The sequence below is a fragment of the Clupea harengus genome, chromosome 2 (genome assembly GCF_900700415.2).
Source record: "Clupea harengus chromosome 2, Ch_v2.0.2, whole genome shotgun sequence".
NCBI classification, from domain to species: Eukaryota; Metazoa; Chordata; class Actinopteri; order Clupeiformes; family Clupeidae; genus Clupea; species Clupea harengus.
In genome coordinates this window covers 17,809,607-17,825,602 of record NC_045153.1, presented here as the reverse complement: position 1 = coordinate 17,825,602, position 15,996 = coordinate 17,809,607, and the positions used below count along the sequence as shown (strand labels likewise).

General features: G+C 48.7%; 1 protein-coding gene across 4 annotated transcripts in view; it reads left to right on the top strand.

Annotated features, from left to right (window-relative positions):
* Nucleotides 1-15,996, top strand: part of sema5ba (sema domain, seven thrombospondin repeats (type 1 and type 1-like), transmembrane domain (TM) and short cytoplasmic domain, (semaphorin) 5Ba) — a 107,265-nt gene that overhangs the window by 58,084 nt on the left and 33,185 nt on the right. For all 4 annotated transcript variants that reach the window (XM_031585028.1, XM_031585021.2, XM_031585016.2 and 1 more), the window contains 4 exons: nucleotides 4,866-4,928; nucleotides 6,281-6,379; nucleotides 6,761-6,974; nucleotides 12,405-12,690. In XM_031585028.1, coding sequence (XP_031440888.1) covers nucleotides 4,866-4,928; nucleotides 6,281-6,379; nucleotides 6,761-6,974; nucleotides 12,405-12,690 — 662 coding nt within the window. The remainder of the gene's footprint in view (nucleotides 1-4,865; nucleotides 4,929-6,280; nucleotides 6,380-6,760; nucleotides 6,975-12,404; nucleotides 12,691-15,996) is intronic.

Sequence of the window (15,996 nt, the reverse complement as noted above, 5' to 3'; positions counted from 1 at the left end):
TCTTCATAATGGGGCCAGCAGACTCGGCCGACATTTCTGACCTCGAATGGGTTTAGAGAATCACTCCTCAGTGGACCCTAAAACCAGCACTCCTCCAACAGGTCTAGCCCCTCGGCCTCCTCTTTCTCCACGCCAGGGGAAACCGCTCACGGGAGCAGCAGGCCTCCCTCCCTCCATCACTCACTAGGGCTTTTTAAATTAGAGCCATCATTCTCTTCCACCTCCACTGGCACACTGGGACCGACGGGGGTTGGGGTCTGTTGCGGGGGAGGGGAGGAGGGGGGTGACTCTTTGACCCCTTGGGATAGCATTGCCACAGAGTTAAAGGGATGTTGTGGGAATGCAGCCTGAGGCATTTCTGTGGTGTGACCTGTAGGTTGTTTTCTCCCCCCTCCACCCCGACATGTCCACACTTTCCCCAGCCTCTTCTGATGTAAGCACTAGCTGGCCAAACCACAGTGCAACTATGTTTCCCTTTTTCATTCTTTCTGTCTGCTTGTCCATTTCTCTCTCTCTCTCTCTCTCTGTTTTTCTCTCCCTCTCTGCTGCTCTCTCTCCTTCTTGTTCTCTTTTGCTCTCCCCGTCTTTCTCTATAAGCTCTTTCCTGTTCGTGCGGCAAGTAGGCATGTGTGCCTAACCCTCATACCACAGTGACCCTCTTCCTCAGAGTGGGACTAGAAAACTGTGTGTGTGTGTGTGTGTGTGTGTGTGTGTGTGTGTGTGTGTGTGTGTGTGTGTGTGTGTGTGTGTGTGTGTGTGTGTGTGTGTGTGTGTGTGTGTGTGTGTGTGTGTGTGTGAGTGAGAGAGAGAAAGTTTCAGAAAGAGAGAGTGGGAGAGAAAGAACGATAGAAAGAGAAACAGAGAGAGCAGGAGAGAGAAATAAAGAGAGAGGTGGATTAAGAGCGAGGGATTGAGGAACGCGAGAGCAACGTGGAAATCTGGAGGCGAAGGAACCTATCTGTGCCCTCTCTCTCTCGGGTGAGGATCAGTGTGGGGGGCACAAAGAGACGGGGCCATTGAGAGTTTTGTCACATCTATCAGGTCCACACTGAATGGAGGAGGCCTGAATAGGGAGCTCTGTTAAAGGACGAAAGAGGGCGGGGCCTCCAGCAAGGCCTATTGAAGCGGAGGGACCTTGAAGCCGCAGCCTCTGTGGAGATAGATGGCCTTCCTCCCTCAGAGAGAGAGAGAGAGAGAGAGAGAGGCGGAGCTGAGGAGCCTTAATCAGCCATGCCATTGGAGTACAATCATGAGTATGCAAATTGAAATCCCTTTTCCCTCCAATGTCACCGCGGATGATTGATCTGAATTGAAGTTGGACGCAAGGGCAGGGGAAGGCGTTAAGGTTTTCTATTGTCGTGCCTGTTGATGAAGAAACGGCCAAGCGACATAGCCCTGTTGACATCCCGCGCTTGAAACGCTCTCCCTTTTTATTAAAACTTCACTGACAAAACATTTCCAGGTGATGATGACGGACAGGGCAGGGGGAGGCCCTCGCTGTCCGGCAAGCTTCGCACCTCATTTAGAACATTCCGGAATCGTAATTAGTTGTCACATTCGATATTTATCAACGGTTGCCCGAGACAAGAGCCTTATTGGGCGGGAGAAGCTCTTGTGCTGGGCTTGTGCTGAAAGAGCTGTGTGACTCTCTCCCAGTCCCTGCATTTGCATCTCCCTCAGGGCTCATAGAAGTAACAAACCTTTTTTTTTATTCCGCCATTATTTCTCTCTGGCTAATTTTATTACATTTCTTTTTTTGCCACAGCTAGTTCTTTTCACCATGCAAAATTAATGACACTTTGGGTGGGGAGGTGGTAGTTTCTTTGTTTGCTTGCTCACCCGTTGCTTTGCATAGCTTTTATCGCAGCTCTAATTTTATTGCAACTTCAGTGGAAAAAAAACAAAAAGTTTGAAGAATGAGATGTCATCATGCGGTTTCTGTGCAAATAGCACAAGGCAGACTAATTGAGTGATATAAAATCACAGGGACTCATCATGAGCCGAGGCATGGCGTTATCAAGGCGTCGGGTAAGGATGATGTACTGTCATGGATGGGGAAATAAAACCGTCTCATCTACATCCGAAGCATTTCAGCCGCTTTTTGTGACCCCCCCCCCCCCCCCAAGCGACTTGTCAACCTATTTTAATATGAAGAAAAATGACGACCCATATGCCACATTCCCTTTCATAGCAGCATTTTAGCACCGTGACGAGTAATTTGTCATTTCCACTCCAAATGCCAAGTGCCCAAACAACAAAAAAGATTGCCCATTTGACTTTATCAAGATCTTTTCTTTGGAGTGGGTGACTTATCTTTTTTTTTTTTTCCTCTATCTCTTTACGTTGGAGATTCCGCATCTGTCCTTGCATGCTTTGAGCCATGGCTCAGCTATTAGCCTGTCCTTCCTCTCCTTTAAACGGCTGTCAGAGGACATTTATCATTCCGGCGCTCTGGTGCGTCCATCAGGGGAACGTCCAGGCGCGCTCTGACTGAGGTCCGATGAAGTGGAGCCAACCAATGGTGGCTAAGGATCAGCCTTTACACAGCACCAAGTGCATACGCTCTTCCTTTCACATGCAAGCAACAGCCCGCAACAAACCTCTTAAAGCTTTGTCTCAGAACAACATAGAAATGGAGAGAGGGAAATAGAGTGTGAAAGACAGCCAAGGAGAAAGAAGAAAGAGAGAGAGGGGGATTGAGAGAATGGAATGAGGAAGAGATGGAGAGATGGAGAGACATAGGCTGCCATAGCATAGGGTCACCGGGTTAAATAGACGTGATCCGTGCTGCCTGCCAGACAAGGCGATAATGCTTCCCCAAAGCTATGACTCACCGCAAAGGCATCCATCACAAATGCCCCCCACCATGCTGATAAATGGCCCTTTAGAGTGATGGCAAACAGTGTTTTTTGGTGTGTGTGTGTGTGTGTGTGTGTGTGTGTGTGTGTGTGTGTGTGTGTGTGTGTGTGAGAGAGAGTGGAGGAGGGGTCTTGAGGAGTGGGGGTTGTTGGCCTTGTTTGGAATTACGTCACTCCTCCACTCCTGACAGCTAGGTTGTCTGTGTGTGTGTGTGTCTGTGTTTGTGGCGAGGGGGCGGGGAGGGGGGGTTGGATCTGGGGGCTGGGCTCTTGGGAGTGTGGGGCGAATCTAGGTCTCAGACAGCACAATGTAAGTGACAGCTTCACAGGAGACAGTGAGTGGGATGTTTACATACGTAACCACCACTGCCACCACCTACAGTTGGAGTGAGGGTCTGTCTTGGGACATGGTAACCCTTCTAAAGGGCCTCTTGGCAGCCATTGTTACATGAAGAGCCCCCCTCACACACACAAGAGTTGTTCACTGTTCCACAAATCTCCACCACCCCCACCTGCACTCTTTTGGCCCTGGCAGAAAATGCTCACTTGAGAGCGAATGAAAATCCCGCACAAATATGGCTCCATTATGGCCTGGTAATTGGCTTTCTTTATTACTCGCTCATTGCTCCATGAGGGAGGTTAATTGAATGCTTCTCGGACGGAAAATGGAATCGAGTGCGCTCGCACTCACACTCTTACGCAGTTTAGCGGGCACTAACTTTGTACTGCGAGCCAAGCGTAGATTTATTTCTGTAATCAATTAGCCCCTTTCTCCTCCTTTTTCACCCAATGCCTTCTAATCTGGTTCCAGACCCATGATCTTTGCATTCGGGTCACGATCCAGGCACTCCAAGACCCAGGCTACTCTGAGGGGGAAAAAAAAAAGCATGGCGCGGATCTATTGTGCTTTGAGCCAAAATGGTGAGCGCTGCTCCTGTTGCACTACCAACCCCCCTTTCTTGAGCTGGTCCAAAAGCGGCTGCTTCACTGCCTGGCGCACCAAGTGATCACTACGGCCCGTGCTTGTGTGACCTCTCTGCCTCTGGCCACTCGGCCAAAAAAATGACAGGCTTGGATTTCACTTGCATGGCATCCCACAGCTCAGAGGGCCCTGAGTCGAGATTGAAGAAGAAGAAAAGGAGGAGAAGAGAGGAGTGGCGGGAAGAGGAGGAGAGGGAGAGAGAGGCTGACGTCTTCCTTCAGAGCCCTGCCAGCTATCCCCCTCTCTCTCTCTCTCTCTCTCTCTCTCTCAGTAGTAGCTTGTCCACCTCAGTGATCTGATTATTTTTGTTGGTGGAGGAGACCCAAACGCAAAGTGATACCCTTGCGATAGCCAGCCCTCTCTCTCCGGCTCCCGAGCACAAAAGGAGAAGGCGGCTCTGCTCTCCTCTGCTCTCCTCTTCTCTCCTCGCCTGGCCTGGCCAAGAGAGAGCATGAGGAGGGAGAGAGAAAGTGTGTGGTTTGGAAGGGTTCAGTCTCTTGCTGTGTCACCGTTAACGGCTGCAAAGCCCCATAATTGGTGTAGTAAAGAGGTGAGTTGTGGTTTGCGATGAGTGTCTTGTGTGAGAGAAGGGAGGGCCGGGCAGCCCTGTGCCAGGCGAGACGAGGGTTTGGGGGGGGGGGGGGGGGCGATTGACATTAGCATGAAAATGGCATCAGGTTGCACAGACTCTCTTGTTACCTTAGCTCCCCTTGTGTGTGTGTGTGTGTGTGTGTGTGTGTGTGTGTGTGTGTGTGTGTGTGAGAAAGAGAGCAAGTGTGTGTGTGCGTGCATATTTTTTGGCCCACTTATCAAACTGTTTGCGCAATTAACGAAAACGACAGTGGCATTCTAATGTCCCTTTCGTGTAGCTGTGTCTCGACGCAGTGTTACCGTCAAACAGTTGCGTAACAGCCTCCCCACAAACCCTCCCTTTGAAAAGCAGATGTTGGCCGACTGTGAATGAGACAAGCAAGTCAGTCTTTTTTTTGTTTTGTTTTTGTTGTTGTTTATTTTTGGTGTCCTAGGAGACGGAATGGAGCCCGGACGAAGACACCAGGAGGTCCTGTCAGAGCAAAGGAAAGACGGAGGTAACTTTGAGACCCTCAGGTCCCCCCCCCCCTCCCAAAGACCACTCTCTGCCTCCTCCGACAGACTATTGGCCCGAGCACTGGGCATTGTGGAAATCTGGGTGTGTGCGCACTGGAGTTTTTTTTGTGTTTTGTGAGCTTTATTTTAAACATTATCATTAGCGTTGGGATGATTTGGGTTCTGTTTTCGCTCCTAATATTTAAAGTAATTGCCAGGAGCAAACAGCTAGGCTGTGCGGGTATTGGCTTAGACATAATGAAGGCAGTAGATACCAGTTGAAGGATTTGAAAGGTGTCACAAAGTGTATGTGTAATAAAAGAAAAGAATAGAATAGAAAAGAAAAGAGACTGGCCCCTTTTTAGCATGCGAGGGGAGGGCAGGTTTGCTGCGGGCGCTGATAACTGGCGGCATGATCATTTTGTTGTCGCGCTTTCTTTGGGGGGAATTGATTACCATGTCATTTTTATCTCAAAAGGCCGGCAGGAGAAGGCACCGCAGACAGAGAGAGAGGGAGAGGGAGAGGGAGAGGGAGAGGGAGAGAGAGAGAGAGAGAGAGAGGGAGAGAGAGAGGGAGAGAGAGAGAGAGTGAGGAAGAAAAAGAAAAATGAAAGTTTGGGGGGGAAACTGTAATCACTTGCCTGTAAAGCCTGGGAACAGGTCAGACCTCATCTCTCTTCATAGTGCTGTGACGCTCAACAGGGTGTTTTAAAATATTATAATTTTATTAAAAATGTCAAAATGAGACGCAAACCTTTCTCCTTTTGTATGACGGGTTTTGCTGATATTGATGGGGAAAGGCACAAGGGAAAAACCACCCTGTCTTTCACTGTGTCTAATGTAATTCATTCAGTCGCTTAAACAAAATGGAGGTACGTCCCCTCTGTGATGGCCAGTGTGGGGACGGCTTGTGCATTAAGCAGGAGTGGGGAGGCAGAACAGGAACTACAGCAAATCTAATACCACTCTGTCATGTGTGGCCACAGTACACTTGAACTCTGACCTTTCTTTCTCATGGCCTCAGCTAGACTGGCAATCCAGTGGATGGATGGGCAATTAATGTTGACCACAGAGAATAGCACAGAGTACGTCATACTATCACACATAAGCAGTGAATATCATGGCAGGATAACAGTTCATACACAGGTGAACATTGTAGTCTATTATTTTGTAGTTATTTTTGTTATTTTGTATTACATTGTAGTCTCTGTAGTATCTATTATGTAAGTTCGGATTTGGCCTTCCTCAATGCCGGTCCACAGTCAGTTGCTGAGTGTAGAGCTCTAATTGGTGTTCGATGCTGAATGTAGGGCAGTAATTGGAGAGACCCTCACAGATGTACTGCCCCCTGCAGGTGGAGTGTCAGAACTACATCCGGGTGCTTCTGATCAACAAAACAGAGGTGATGACCTGCGGCACCAATGCCTTCATGCCTCTCTGTACGATCCGCGAGGTGAGTGAAGGATGAGACTGTGTCGGGGTAATGGTGACTGGGAGTACTGTGTGTGTGTGTGTGTGTGTGTCTCTGTGTGTGTGTGTTTATTTTATGGTGTTTTTATAAAAGTGCCTCAATTCATCTCTCCTTGGTAATTCATAATAATGATGATGATGATGGTGGTGGTGCTGACGCTTAGCTGAAGGCCAGCAGGGGTTAGTGGAAGTGAATGAGGAAAAGGGGAATTGAACCAACCTGATTTTTATCTTGATCCCTCTCAAGGGCTCTCTCTCTATTCACACTCTCTCTGTGCCTCTAGCACTCCATAGTTACAGTCTCTCTTACTTCTCTTTCTCCCCCTCTCTCTTTCCCTTTTTCTCTCTCGATCTGTCTCTCTAGGTCGGTAACCTGAGTAATGTGCTGGAGAAGGTGAACGGTGTGGCTCGCTGCCCGTACGACCCACGCCACAACTCCACGGCCGTGGTGACCGAGAGCGGTGAGCTGTATGCCGCCACGGTCATCGACTTCTCGGGTCGCGACCCTGTCATCTACCGCAGTCTGGGCGGCCTGCCTCCCCTCAGGACGGCGCAGTACAACTCCAAGTGGCTCAACGGTAACCATGGAGTTCTCACTCACCAACCCCCCCCTCCCCCCTCTCTGTCAGCCCCGCTGCCCCTGTCAACACACACTCACTCCAGCCATCCAAAGGCTGGCCCGCTAACAGTTACTGACCATGAAAGAAAAAAATCTGATTGACAGTAGGCTAAATGGAAGGTTAACGCCTAGCCTACCATTTCGATTTTTTACCCATTTCATGTTACTGTAAGCGAGTAGACGAGATGGTCAGAGAATATGGAGAGTGCATGTAGGATCCACATCACTCCAGAACATCTTAACTCTGCAGCCTATACTGCTACAGTAAGGATAGATGGGTAGATAGATATTATTATTATTATTATATTATTATTATTATTTGTATTATTATAGCCCCATAGAACATTGTTAAAGAGGTCCTCCGATGTTTGGATTCTAAGTGCCAGTGCAATTTTGATGGTTTCATTGTGTTACTCAGTATGGTTGCATGATGCATGCATGGGGAGAAGTTCCTGAAACATTTATGCTTTTTATTCAATTTCCTTTGTGTAGTAAACAGCGTAGATAGTCCTGGGTAAAGATTATTGTTGTGTGCAGATCGATTTTGAAACTGGGAGAATAATGTTGAGTATATAAACCGTTCCCATTCACACTTGGAAATACCTGTACATGCTCAAATCTGATGAAACACAATGCTCAGTGCTGGTACAGGGAGTTATCCACTCTCCTATAGCAGTTTTTTAGTGGGATGGACAGTTGAAGGAATCCAACTTCGTTTTAATTATTAAATATCTTTACTTGATCTTAGCAGCTAGAGTGGTCTCTGTTTCTCTCTCTGAGCGCACACAGATTGCATAAGCACTCATGGTAAGCTAATGAAGAAGGAACACTCTTAGGACCACCACAACCCTACTGCTGATGTAATGCCTCTGGTTGATGACACCTCATTAGCAGGGATATTTCTTGATCGCTTCTGTTTTCTTTTTCTGTCCGTCAGCGGTTCCGTGATTCCACTCATTGATTTGGGCCACAAATTATCCAGCGAGTGACAGAAGCACCGAGCATAATTTGACTTTAGCAGTGGAAATGGCCGCCAGTTTCCTCGCCTGCAGACCATAGTTTGAGTAACGCTGCTATAGATCCTATATGATGCACTGATACATCAGCAAAAACAATGAGAGGATGTTTCATATGCAGTCTAGCAATCAAACCCTCCATGTGCTAATTGTAAGACCGAAAACTTTAAATTGAAAAAAAAAAAAAGTATTACATATTTCGTGATTTGCTAGTCATTTATTTCTGTGCGGGACAGGAGTGTAGACTGAAGCAGTGCTCAGGTGTTTGTAGGGATCACACAGAATCCTGATAATCCACTGATAAGTCGCTGTAGCTCAGCGAGCAGGAGCAAGTCCTCACTGCTCCACATGCTGATGAGCTTCTCAGAGAGGCAGGATGGGAGTCAGCACAGGTGCAGTGCACCACAGGCTACAACTCAACAGGGAGAGCATGTACAGATGTATCACACACTCACACTCACACTCACACTCACACTCACACTCACACTCTTAGATTCATTGCAAGGCACATCCCCCATGTCGTAATCATTATACATTCTAAGAGTGTCAGCCAGGGCGGGGAGATACTGAGGATGACTGAGGATGGCCTTAGAAGTGGCAGGGAGGAGAGAGAGAGAGAGAGAGGAGAGACGCCGACGGATGAACTTCAATCGGCGCTGCCTCTCTCTTTATAAAGAGGCATGGAAGTGTCCCTAATCTTCCGGCTGCTGATGTGGTGCCTTCTGCCTTCTGCCCCTCTGAGCGCACTGCAATACATCCTGACACCAGCAGAATCTGAGAGAAGGAGACGGGGGAAGAAAGAAGAGGGGAGGTGGGATGAGTGGAAGGGGGTGGGGGGAATGGAGAGAGAGATAGAGAGAGAGAGAGAGACGAAGGAGGGTTGAAGGAAAGTGAGGGTGAGGATGAGGAGTTGTGAATGATACAGTGTGTGGGCGGAGAGGAAAATAAGGCGAGGTCAAGGCAAGTGAGAGAGAGAGAGAGAGGGCGCGAGGCAGGGGACTGAGGAGAGAAACACTTTCTCTCTCACTCTCTCTCTCACTCTCTGCAGTAGCAGACTAGTTCAGTCTGAGAGTTGGAGGGGGAAAGGGGGAGGAGAGGTGGATGAAGGGTGGGATAGAGAGAAAGGGGGAGAGAGAGAGAGAGGGAGAGCAGTAGGCAGGGCGGTGACGGATAGACTCGGAGAGCAGCCAGCGGTGTAATTATTCCTCGCAGCAGGAAGAGGGTGAAATTACCACGGCAACGCTTCACGCCACCCCGGGCTAGAGCCCCGCCTTGGTGGCGGGCCACCATCGAGAGAGAAGGAGAAAGAGAAGGAGTGAAAAAGAAAGAGAGAGAGAAAGAGAGTATTACTGACTGAGAGATTGTTTTAGAGTACCTTCATCAGCATGATTACCACACAAACTAAGGCCTTCTTGCACTCACGTATGTATGCACCACTTAAACCACCGTATGCCACCACCTACTGTAAGCCTGTATTTTGCAGCCAGAGCAGGAAACAACTTCTAGAAATCCCCCGGCCACCACTCTTGCACATCACTTTCTGCATCTCCATCGATTCCATTGTTCTCTGGCATTTTAAGCTGAGCCACACATAACCACGCATGCAAGCAAGCAAGCACACACACACATATCCTCACTCACTCGCTCACGCATGCACGCACGCACGCACTCACACACGTACATAGACCCTTTCCACAGACAGGGGGAGGGGGTCTTGAAAGGAGTAAGCCCTCAGTTGCGGTTGCTTCCTGGGCCTTGGCTGGTTGTCTGATGTGAGCAGAGGACCTAAGAGCTCAGGGCCACCATTTAGACCTTAGGGGGTGTGGATGCTTTCCTGTTTCAGTCCATCGTGAAGAGCCCCCACAACACACACACACACACACACACACACACACACACAGACACACACACACACACACACACACACACACACACTTCCCCTGGTGGGGCCAGTAAATGCTGATAAATATTCACCACTTCTCCCCGGCCCACATTACAGGCCCCCACCCCTCAATAACGGCCCCGTCAGTCAGAGGCTCACAGGCAGTGGAGAGAGAGCTGAACCTAGTGGGGCTTAGATATGAATTTCAAGTCATAAGCTTCCCTGTGTGTGTGTGAGCACACCTGTGAGTGTGAGTGTGAGTGTGAGTGAGTGTGTGTGTGTGTGAGTGTGTGTGTGTGTGTGTGTGTGTGTGTGTGTGTGTGTGTGTGTGTGTGTGTGCACACAAGCCATGCACCATAGGGGTTGAAGGCAGGCAAGTAGAAGCGGAGATGATCCTAAGGGATCTTAAGCTGAATAAATCCACAGGAGGTCATTGGCTTGAGATGTGGTGTGGCAGGTGCTGAGTGGCTGGATCTGAATGCAGAGCCTGTGCCTGAACCTGGTCCAAGAGTGGCCAGAGGATCCGGCTGGGCTGCTGGGGGAGCAGCAGCAGCAGCAGTGCTAGTTGTGGTGGTGCTGGTAGTGGTGTGTTTCTGTGCAGGGACTGGACTGGCAATGGCTGACCACACCTCACAGCAGTTGCTGCCATATCAATAAACACAGCTCTGCAGCCAGGGGCCCTACACACATACACATACACACACACACACACACACACACATACACACACACACACACACATGCTACATACACATGGTTATACGCATGCGCTCACTCTGCACCACCAAACTGATATTTGTTTTGTTTGCCCTCTTTTTCACTACACATCGTGCCAAGTTCCTTTCCTTATGCTGGCTCCCACATAGTACTGCTCTTCTGCTCTGTCTCCCCAAGTGTGTTTGTGTGTGTCTGTTTGTGTGAGGGGGGGATGTGTGAGCGAGAGAGAGAGAGTTATTGAGAGGGAGAAAGACCTGTTTTTCCTTCTATTTGGCATGAGAATGAGTTTTTTTTTTTTTTTTTTGGCTGTCGGGAATCCTGGGCAATCTGTTTACTTTCAGCTGTAGAGGCGTTAAAAAAGGCAGTTTATCATATTCACACCCACGTGTGCCAAACACATTCACTTACACACTCACACTCACTCACTCACTCACTCACTCGCTTGCTCGCTCGCTCACTCACTCTCTTACACACATACACACATACACACATACATACACACACACACACACACACACACACACACACACACTTAGAGGCTAAGGTATGCCCATACAGACAGTCGGTCCTCAATCATGGAGCCTCTTGTTTAATTTTGCTGATGACTCTCCCCCCTGGATGCTCGGTAATAATTATCTCTGACCCCATCACGCAATTATTGGTGTGCCTGTCGCTCCACTGCCCTCCTCTACACTCGCCCAGCTCCTGCTGCCCACGCATCACACACACACACACACACACACACACACACACACACACACACACACACACACACACGTGCTGGCATGCTGCGGTGGTTGCTCTGGCCCATTAAATGAGGCTCCATCTGATAATGCTCCGACTGGGGGGGGTGCATCTGTAACAAACACACACACACACACACACACACACACACACACATACATGGCGCGCATCGCGCTGCTTCTCTGCTGGAAGACGTGTAAATGGAGGTGCGAGGGATCAGCTGTTTACCTTTATAGGGATCCTAGAATTTACCGCCCCCGGTACTCCTCCGTTTATGCGTCAGTGGAAGTGGTGGTGGGGGACGGAGGGGAATCAAATCAAAAAGCAGTTATTGTTACTGATGCCTCCATCGTTCCCCTGAGCGTCGTCGTAATCTCCTTCTCTTGAAACGGCCAGCGGTGTTGCTGCTGCTGCTGCTGCTGTTGCCTCCACCGCCGTTTGGCGCCATGTTGTGTAAGGTAAACGATTGTGTGCGTGGCATATTATTGCGAATTAAAAGAGCCCCGTGGTGCGAAAGTGATGACTGCTCTGGCCCTCGCATGGCGGGACCTTTCAGAGCGAGTTAGGATGCATTTATGCCGCCAGGGTGAACGCAGAGATCCGCACGCTCTCGCTTTTGTGCCAGAGACCTGAGCTGAAATCGCTCGCTCCCACCACCGACAGAATACTAATGAAATCAGTCTCTGATGTATTGTGTAGCACCCTTGAGTTTCAGAACTGTGGGTAATGGAGAACTCATTGAAACAGGAAATGATGAGCCATTTAGAAATAATTACCCAGAGATGCTTGGCACCGATGGGGGGGAGGGGAGTGGAGGAGTAGAGGCCCAGCCATCCATCCTCTGAGCCACTGAGTTCCTTTGTCCAAATGCACACCAATTGCAGCGGTGTAATTACTTCTTTGCCATGTTTGTGTGTTTCATCCATAATGAAGCCTAGTCTTTTCAGTATGCTGACAAATACACCACCCACAAACAAACAAAATTTATCATAGAGTTTTTTTTATGTCTTTTTTTTCCCGTTCTCCACAGAGCCGCACTTCATCTCGGCGTACGACGTGAGCCTCTTCACCTTCTTCTTCCTGCGTGAGAACGCCGTGGAGCACGACTGCGGCAAGACCGTGTACTCGCGCGTGGCGCGCGTCTGCAAGAACGACATCGGCGGCCGCTTCCTGCTGGAGGACACGTGGACCACCTTCACCAAGGCCCGGCTCAACTGCTCGCGCTCAGGCGAGATTCCCTTCTACTACAACGAGCTGCAGAGCACCTTTCACCTGCCCGAGCAGGACCTCATCTACGGCATCTTCACCACCAACGTGTGAGTGTTCACTTGGGCATTACAGAGTGTTTGTTTGTTTGTTTGTTTGTTCGCTTGTTTGTTTGTTGAGGTTGGTTGGGTTTTTCAAACTTTAAAGTGCGTGTTTGTTGTGGCCAGTTAAGGTTAAGTGTGTGTGTGTGTGTGTGTGTGTGTGTGTGTGTGTTTGTCTGTGTGTGCTGGTTTGAGTTTCCAAAATGAGTCTGTGCTCTCTAATTCACCTTGCGTTAAATAGACCCGTGCTTCATCTTTCTCCTTAGACTCTGAGACGACCTCTCCATTTTGCATGTGTTTATCTTTGTAGCCGTGAAGTGTGTGTTTTAAAGTGATGCCTTTGGAAATCAGTTTGGCTCTCAGTTTGTGAAGTGAAGGTGTTTTTACTGAGATGCACCGTTTAGTGTGAATTTGTATGACTAAAGGAATGTCTGAGCATGCACGCACATGCAATTGAACCATTAGCAGTAACTAGATCTCTGCTGTTAAGGCTAAGTAGTGAGACGGATATGTGCTCACACGCCAACACCATGATAGAAGCCAGAAATGCTGTGATTTATAATTCATGAGATGGGCCCATGTTTTTTGGAGGCCTGTTATTTGAAGCCTTTTGAGGTGCATGTCTTTGTTGATGTGAAAGTGAGGGGGTACTCACTTACGGCGGTAGAAAGGCTTGGCTTCTGAAGAGAAAAACAGAGTCAGTGTTTTATGCCTGTGCTTATGACTCGTGTTCACCGCTCGAAGGGGTTTAACGGCTCCGCATTCGTGGCACGCCAGCGGCACATAACCAAACCACAGTAATCACACCAGTAGATAGGGGCTCTGCACCTCGGTAATCAGTGGAATACTCCAGAGATGTTTTCTCTCACACTGGCTTTGTGTACACACACACACACACACACACACACAGACGCACATGCACACACACGCTCACACACACAGGGGGACAATCAAGTGGCATCTCATTCGGAGCTCAGGCAGATGACATGGTTGGGAAAGGCCTTGCGGGTCCCTGATGATGCTGATACACACTCATGCCGTGTGGTAGCTCGGGCAGACACACAGTGGAGTGGAGTTTTGTTCATTATTGTGTGTGTGTGTGTGTGTGTGTGTGTGTGTGTGTGTGTGGTGTGTGTGTGAGAATCTGCTTCAGGATGTGTTTACATCCTCCTTATGTGTATATATATATATACATGTACGTATGTGTGAGTGTGTGTATGTTCCTGTCTGTTTTGTGATGAAATCCACACAGGCTTGTGTGTGTGTGTGTGAGTGAAAGAGGGAGAGAGACCATCATTTGTTGTCTTTCAGAAGTCAGAGAATGTTCATGGGAACTGCAAGGGCTTCTCCTGCCTGAAGCCTGACTCATTATGGCAGGGAAGCATTATACCAGAATGGCCACTTCACTAAACAGGAAATGAAACCCGCTTCCCGTGTGTGTGTGTGTGTGTGTGTGTGTATGTGTGTGTACATGCATGCATGGGCATGCATACATATGGTTACATATGGGTCCATGCTTTTAGTGCCTCTTCTCTCACACTCTCTCTCACCCTTGTTCTCTTTCTCCTCCATATCCCCCTCTTCTCTCTTGCCCCAAAAGGTACGGAATATGGTAATGCAATCACACAAACAGTGCCTCCATCTGTCCACAGTAAATTGAACACCTTCAGCGCTACTCCCCAGAGTGAAGGGTGGTTAAACGGGCAAAGGGACAGACAGACAGGAAGAGAGAGAGAGAGAGAGAAAGAAAGAAAGAGAGAGAGAGAGAGAGAGACAAAGAAAGAAAAAGAAAAAAAAGAGGAAGTCAGCCACCTGGCTGCCTGTCTCACTCTTTCTCCCCGCTCTCTGACTTTCTCTTTCTCCCTCTGCCTGTCTCTCTCCCTCCCTCCCTCCCTCTCTCTCCCTCTCTCTCTGGCCGTACATGTTTGTGAATGAGGGTCCTCATAATAGACTCTGGCTCGGTGCTGGCATGGTTCTCCATCAGCGCCGGCAGAAGAGGCTCCATCCACCTTTCCTCAGCCTCGCACCGCCATGCCGAGAAGGCTAATGACACCGCCTCGCCTGGCCTCACCGCTGCCAAAACTCTCCTCCAGAGTTTTAATGGCCTCCTGTTCTTCCTCATCCTCCTCCCTACTGTGTGCTCTCCCTCTCCCTCAGCCTCCCTCTGTCAGAAGGACAGCTCTGTCACCGGCACTTAACATGAAGGTCAGGCCGCCAGAGGAGGAGGAAGTAGGAGGGAGGCTTGTTAACATTATGTGGCGATGGTGATGTGAAACTGGTTACTGTTTCAGGTTTGTTTGGGGGGGATGTGGCAGGAGGTGTTATGTCTTGGCTGTGACTAGGGCCCCATCCACAGTTTTTGCAAAAAACTGAGAAGTTTGGTTGCATTTTGGCCTTGCGTCCACACGGCAACAGTGTTTTCATTGCCTGAAAACGGGTTCCAGAGTGGAGACTTTTGAAAACGCAGCCCTTTCGTCGCCGTTTGGAAAGGCGAAAACTGAGCTTTTAAAAAAAACAACACAGCCCTAACGTTATCCAATCACCTTTCATCATCTGCAAAGCTTCAGTCTGAGCATCGCCCTTCACCACGTCCTCAGTGTCAATAAGTAGGCATTTTTGATTGTCAGGCACATTATGATTATCAGCCAGTTTTGTTCTATTTTTTCGAAAAGGACGTAATCTATCAGAAACATCAGCAGCCAAAGCCTTCTCTGGGTTTGTTTGATATAAAGTGATGGTAAATGCTAGTTACCTTAAGAAGGGTAAGTAGGCTACTCTTTACTAGGGAAATTCGGTTCTCCCAATGTTGAAAAGTAAATGATTGATTGATTTATCTTGTCGTTGTAGTGCAATTGCTTTGATAATAATCTTGTACAGTTGTAGGCTATAACTGGCAGCATAGGTTATGTAAGAAATGTGTTTCATAAAATAACAGTATTTTCACAAGTTTTTGCGTTTCCAAAAGTCTTTTTGAAAACGAAAGAAAAATGTTGTTTTCAAAACACTGGCTGGGGTCTAGGACACGGTCTTAAGGAGGCAAGCAGGGGGTTATTTTTGTCTCTTGAGTGGTTTGCTTCTTGCCTGGATGAGTTATTATTTAAACAAACCACATACTTGCCTAGAACACATTGGTAAAAATGCACCCTGAAATGACTTTCAGGCCCCCTGTTGCCACTGATGCCTTAGTCGGCTCTGCCTGCTCCGGTATGACGCCCTACAGATGCCTGTGCCTGTGGCAGCATATGTAATACCCGTCACCTGCTCCCACACACGCATAAGACACAGTACTTTTGTGGCAGCCACTGACTCTGCTGG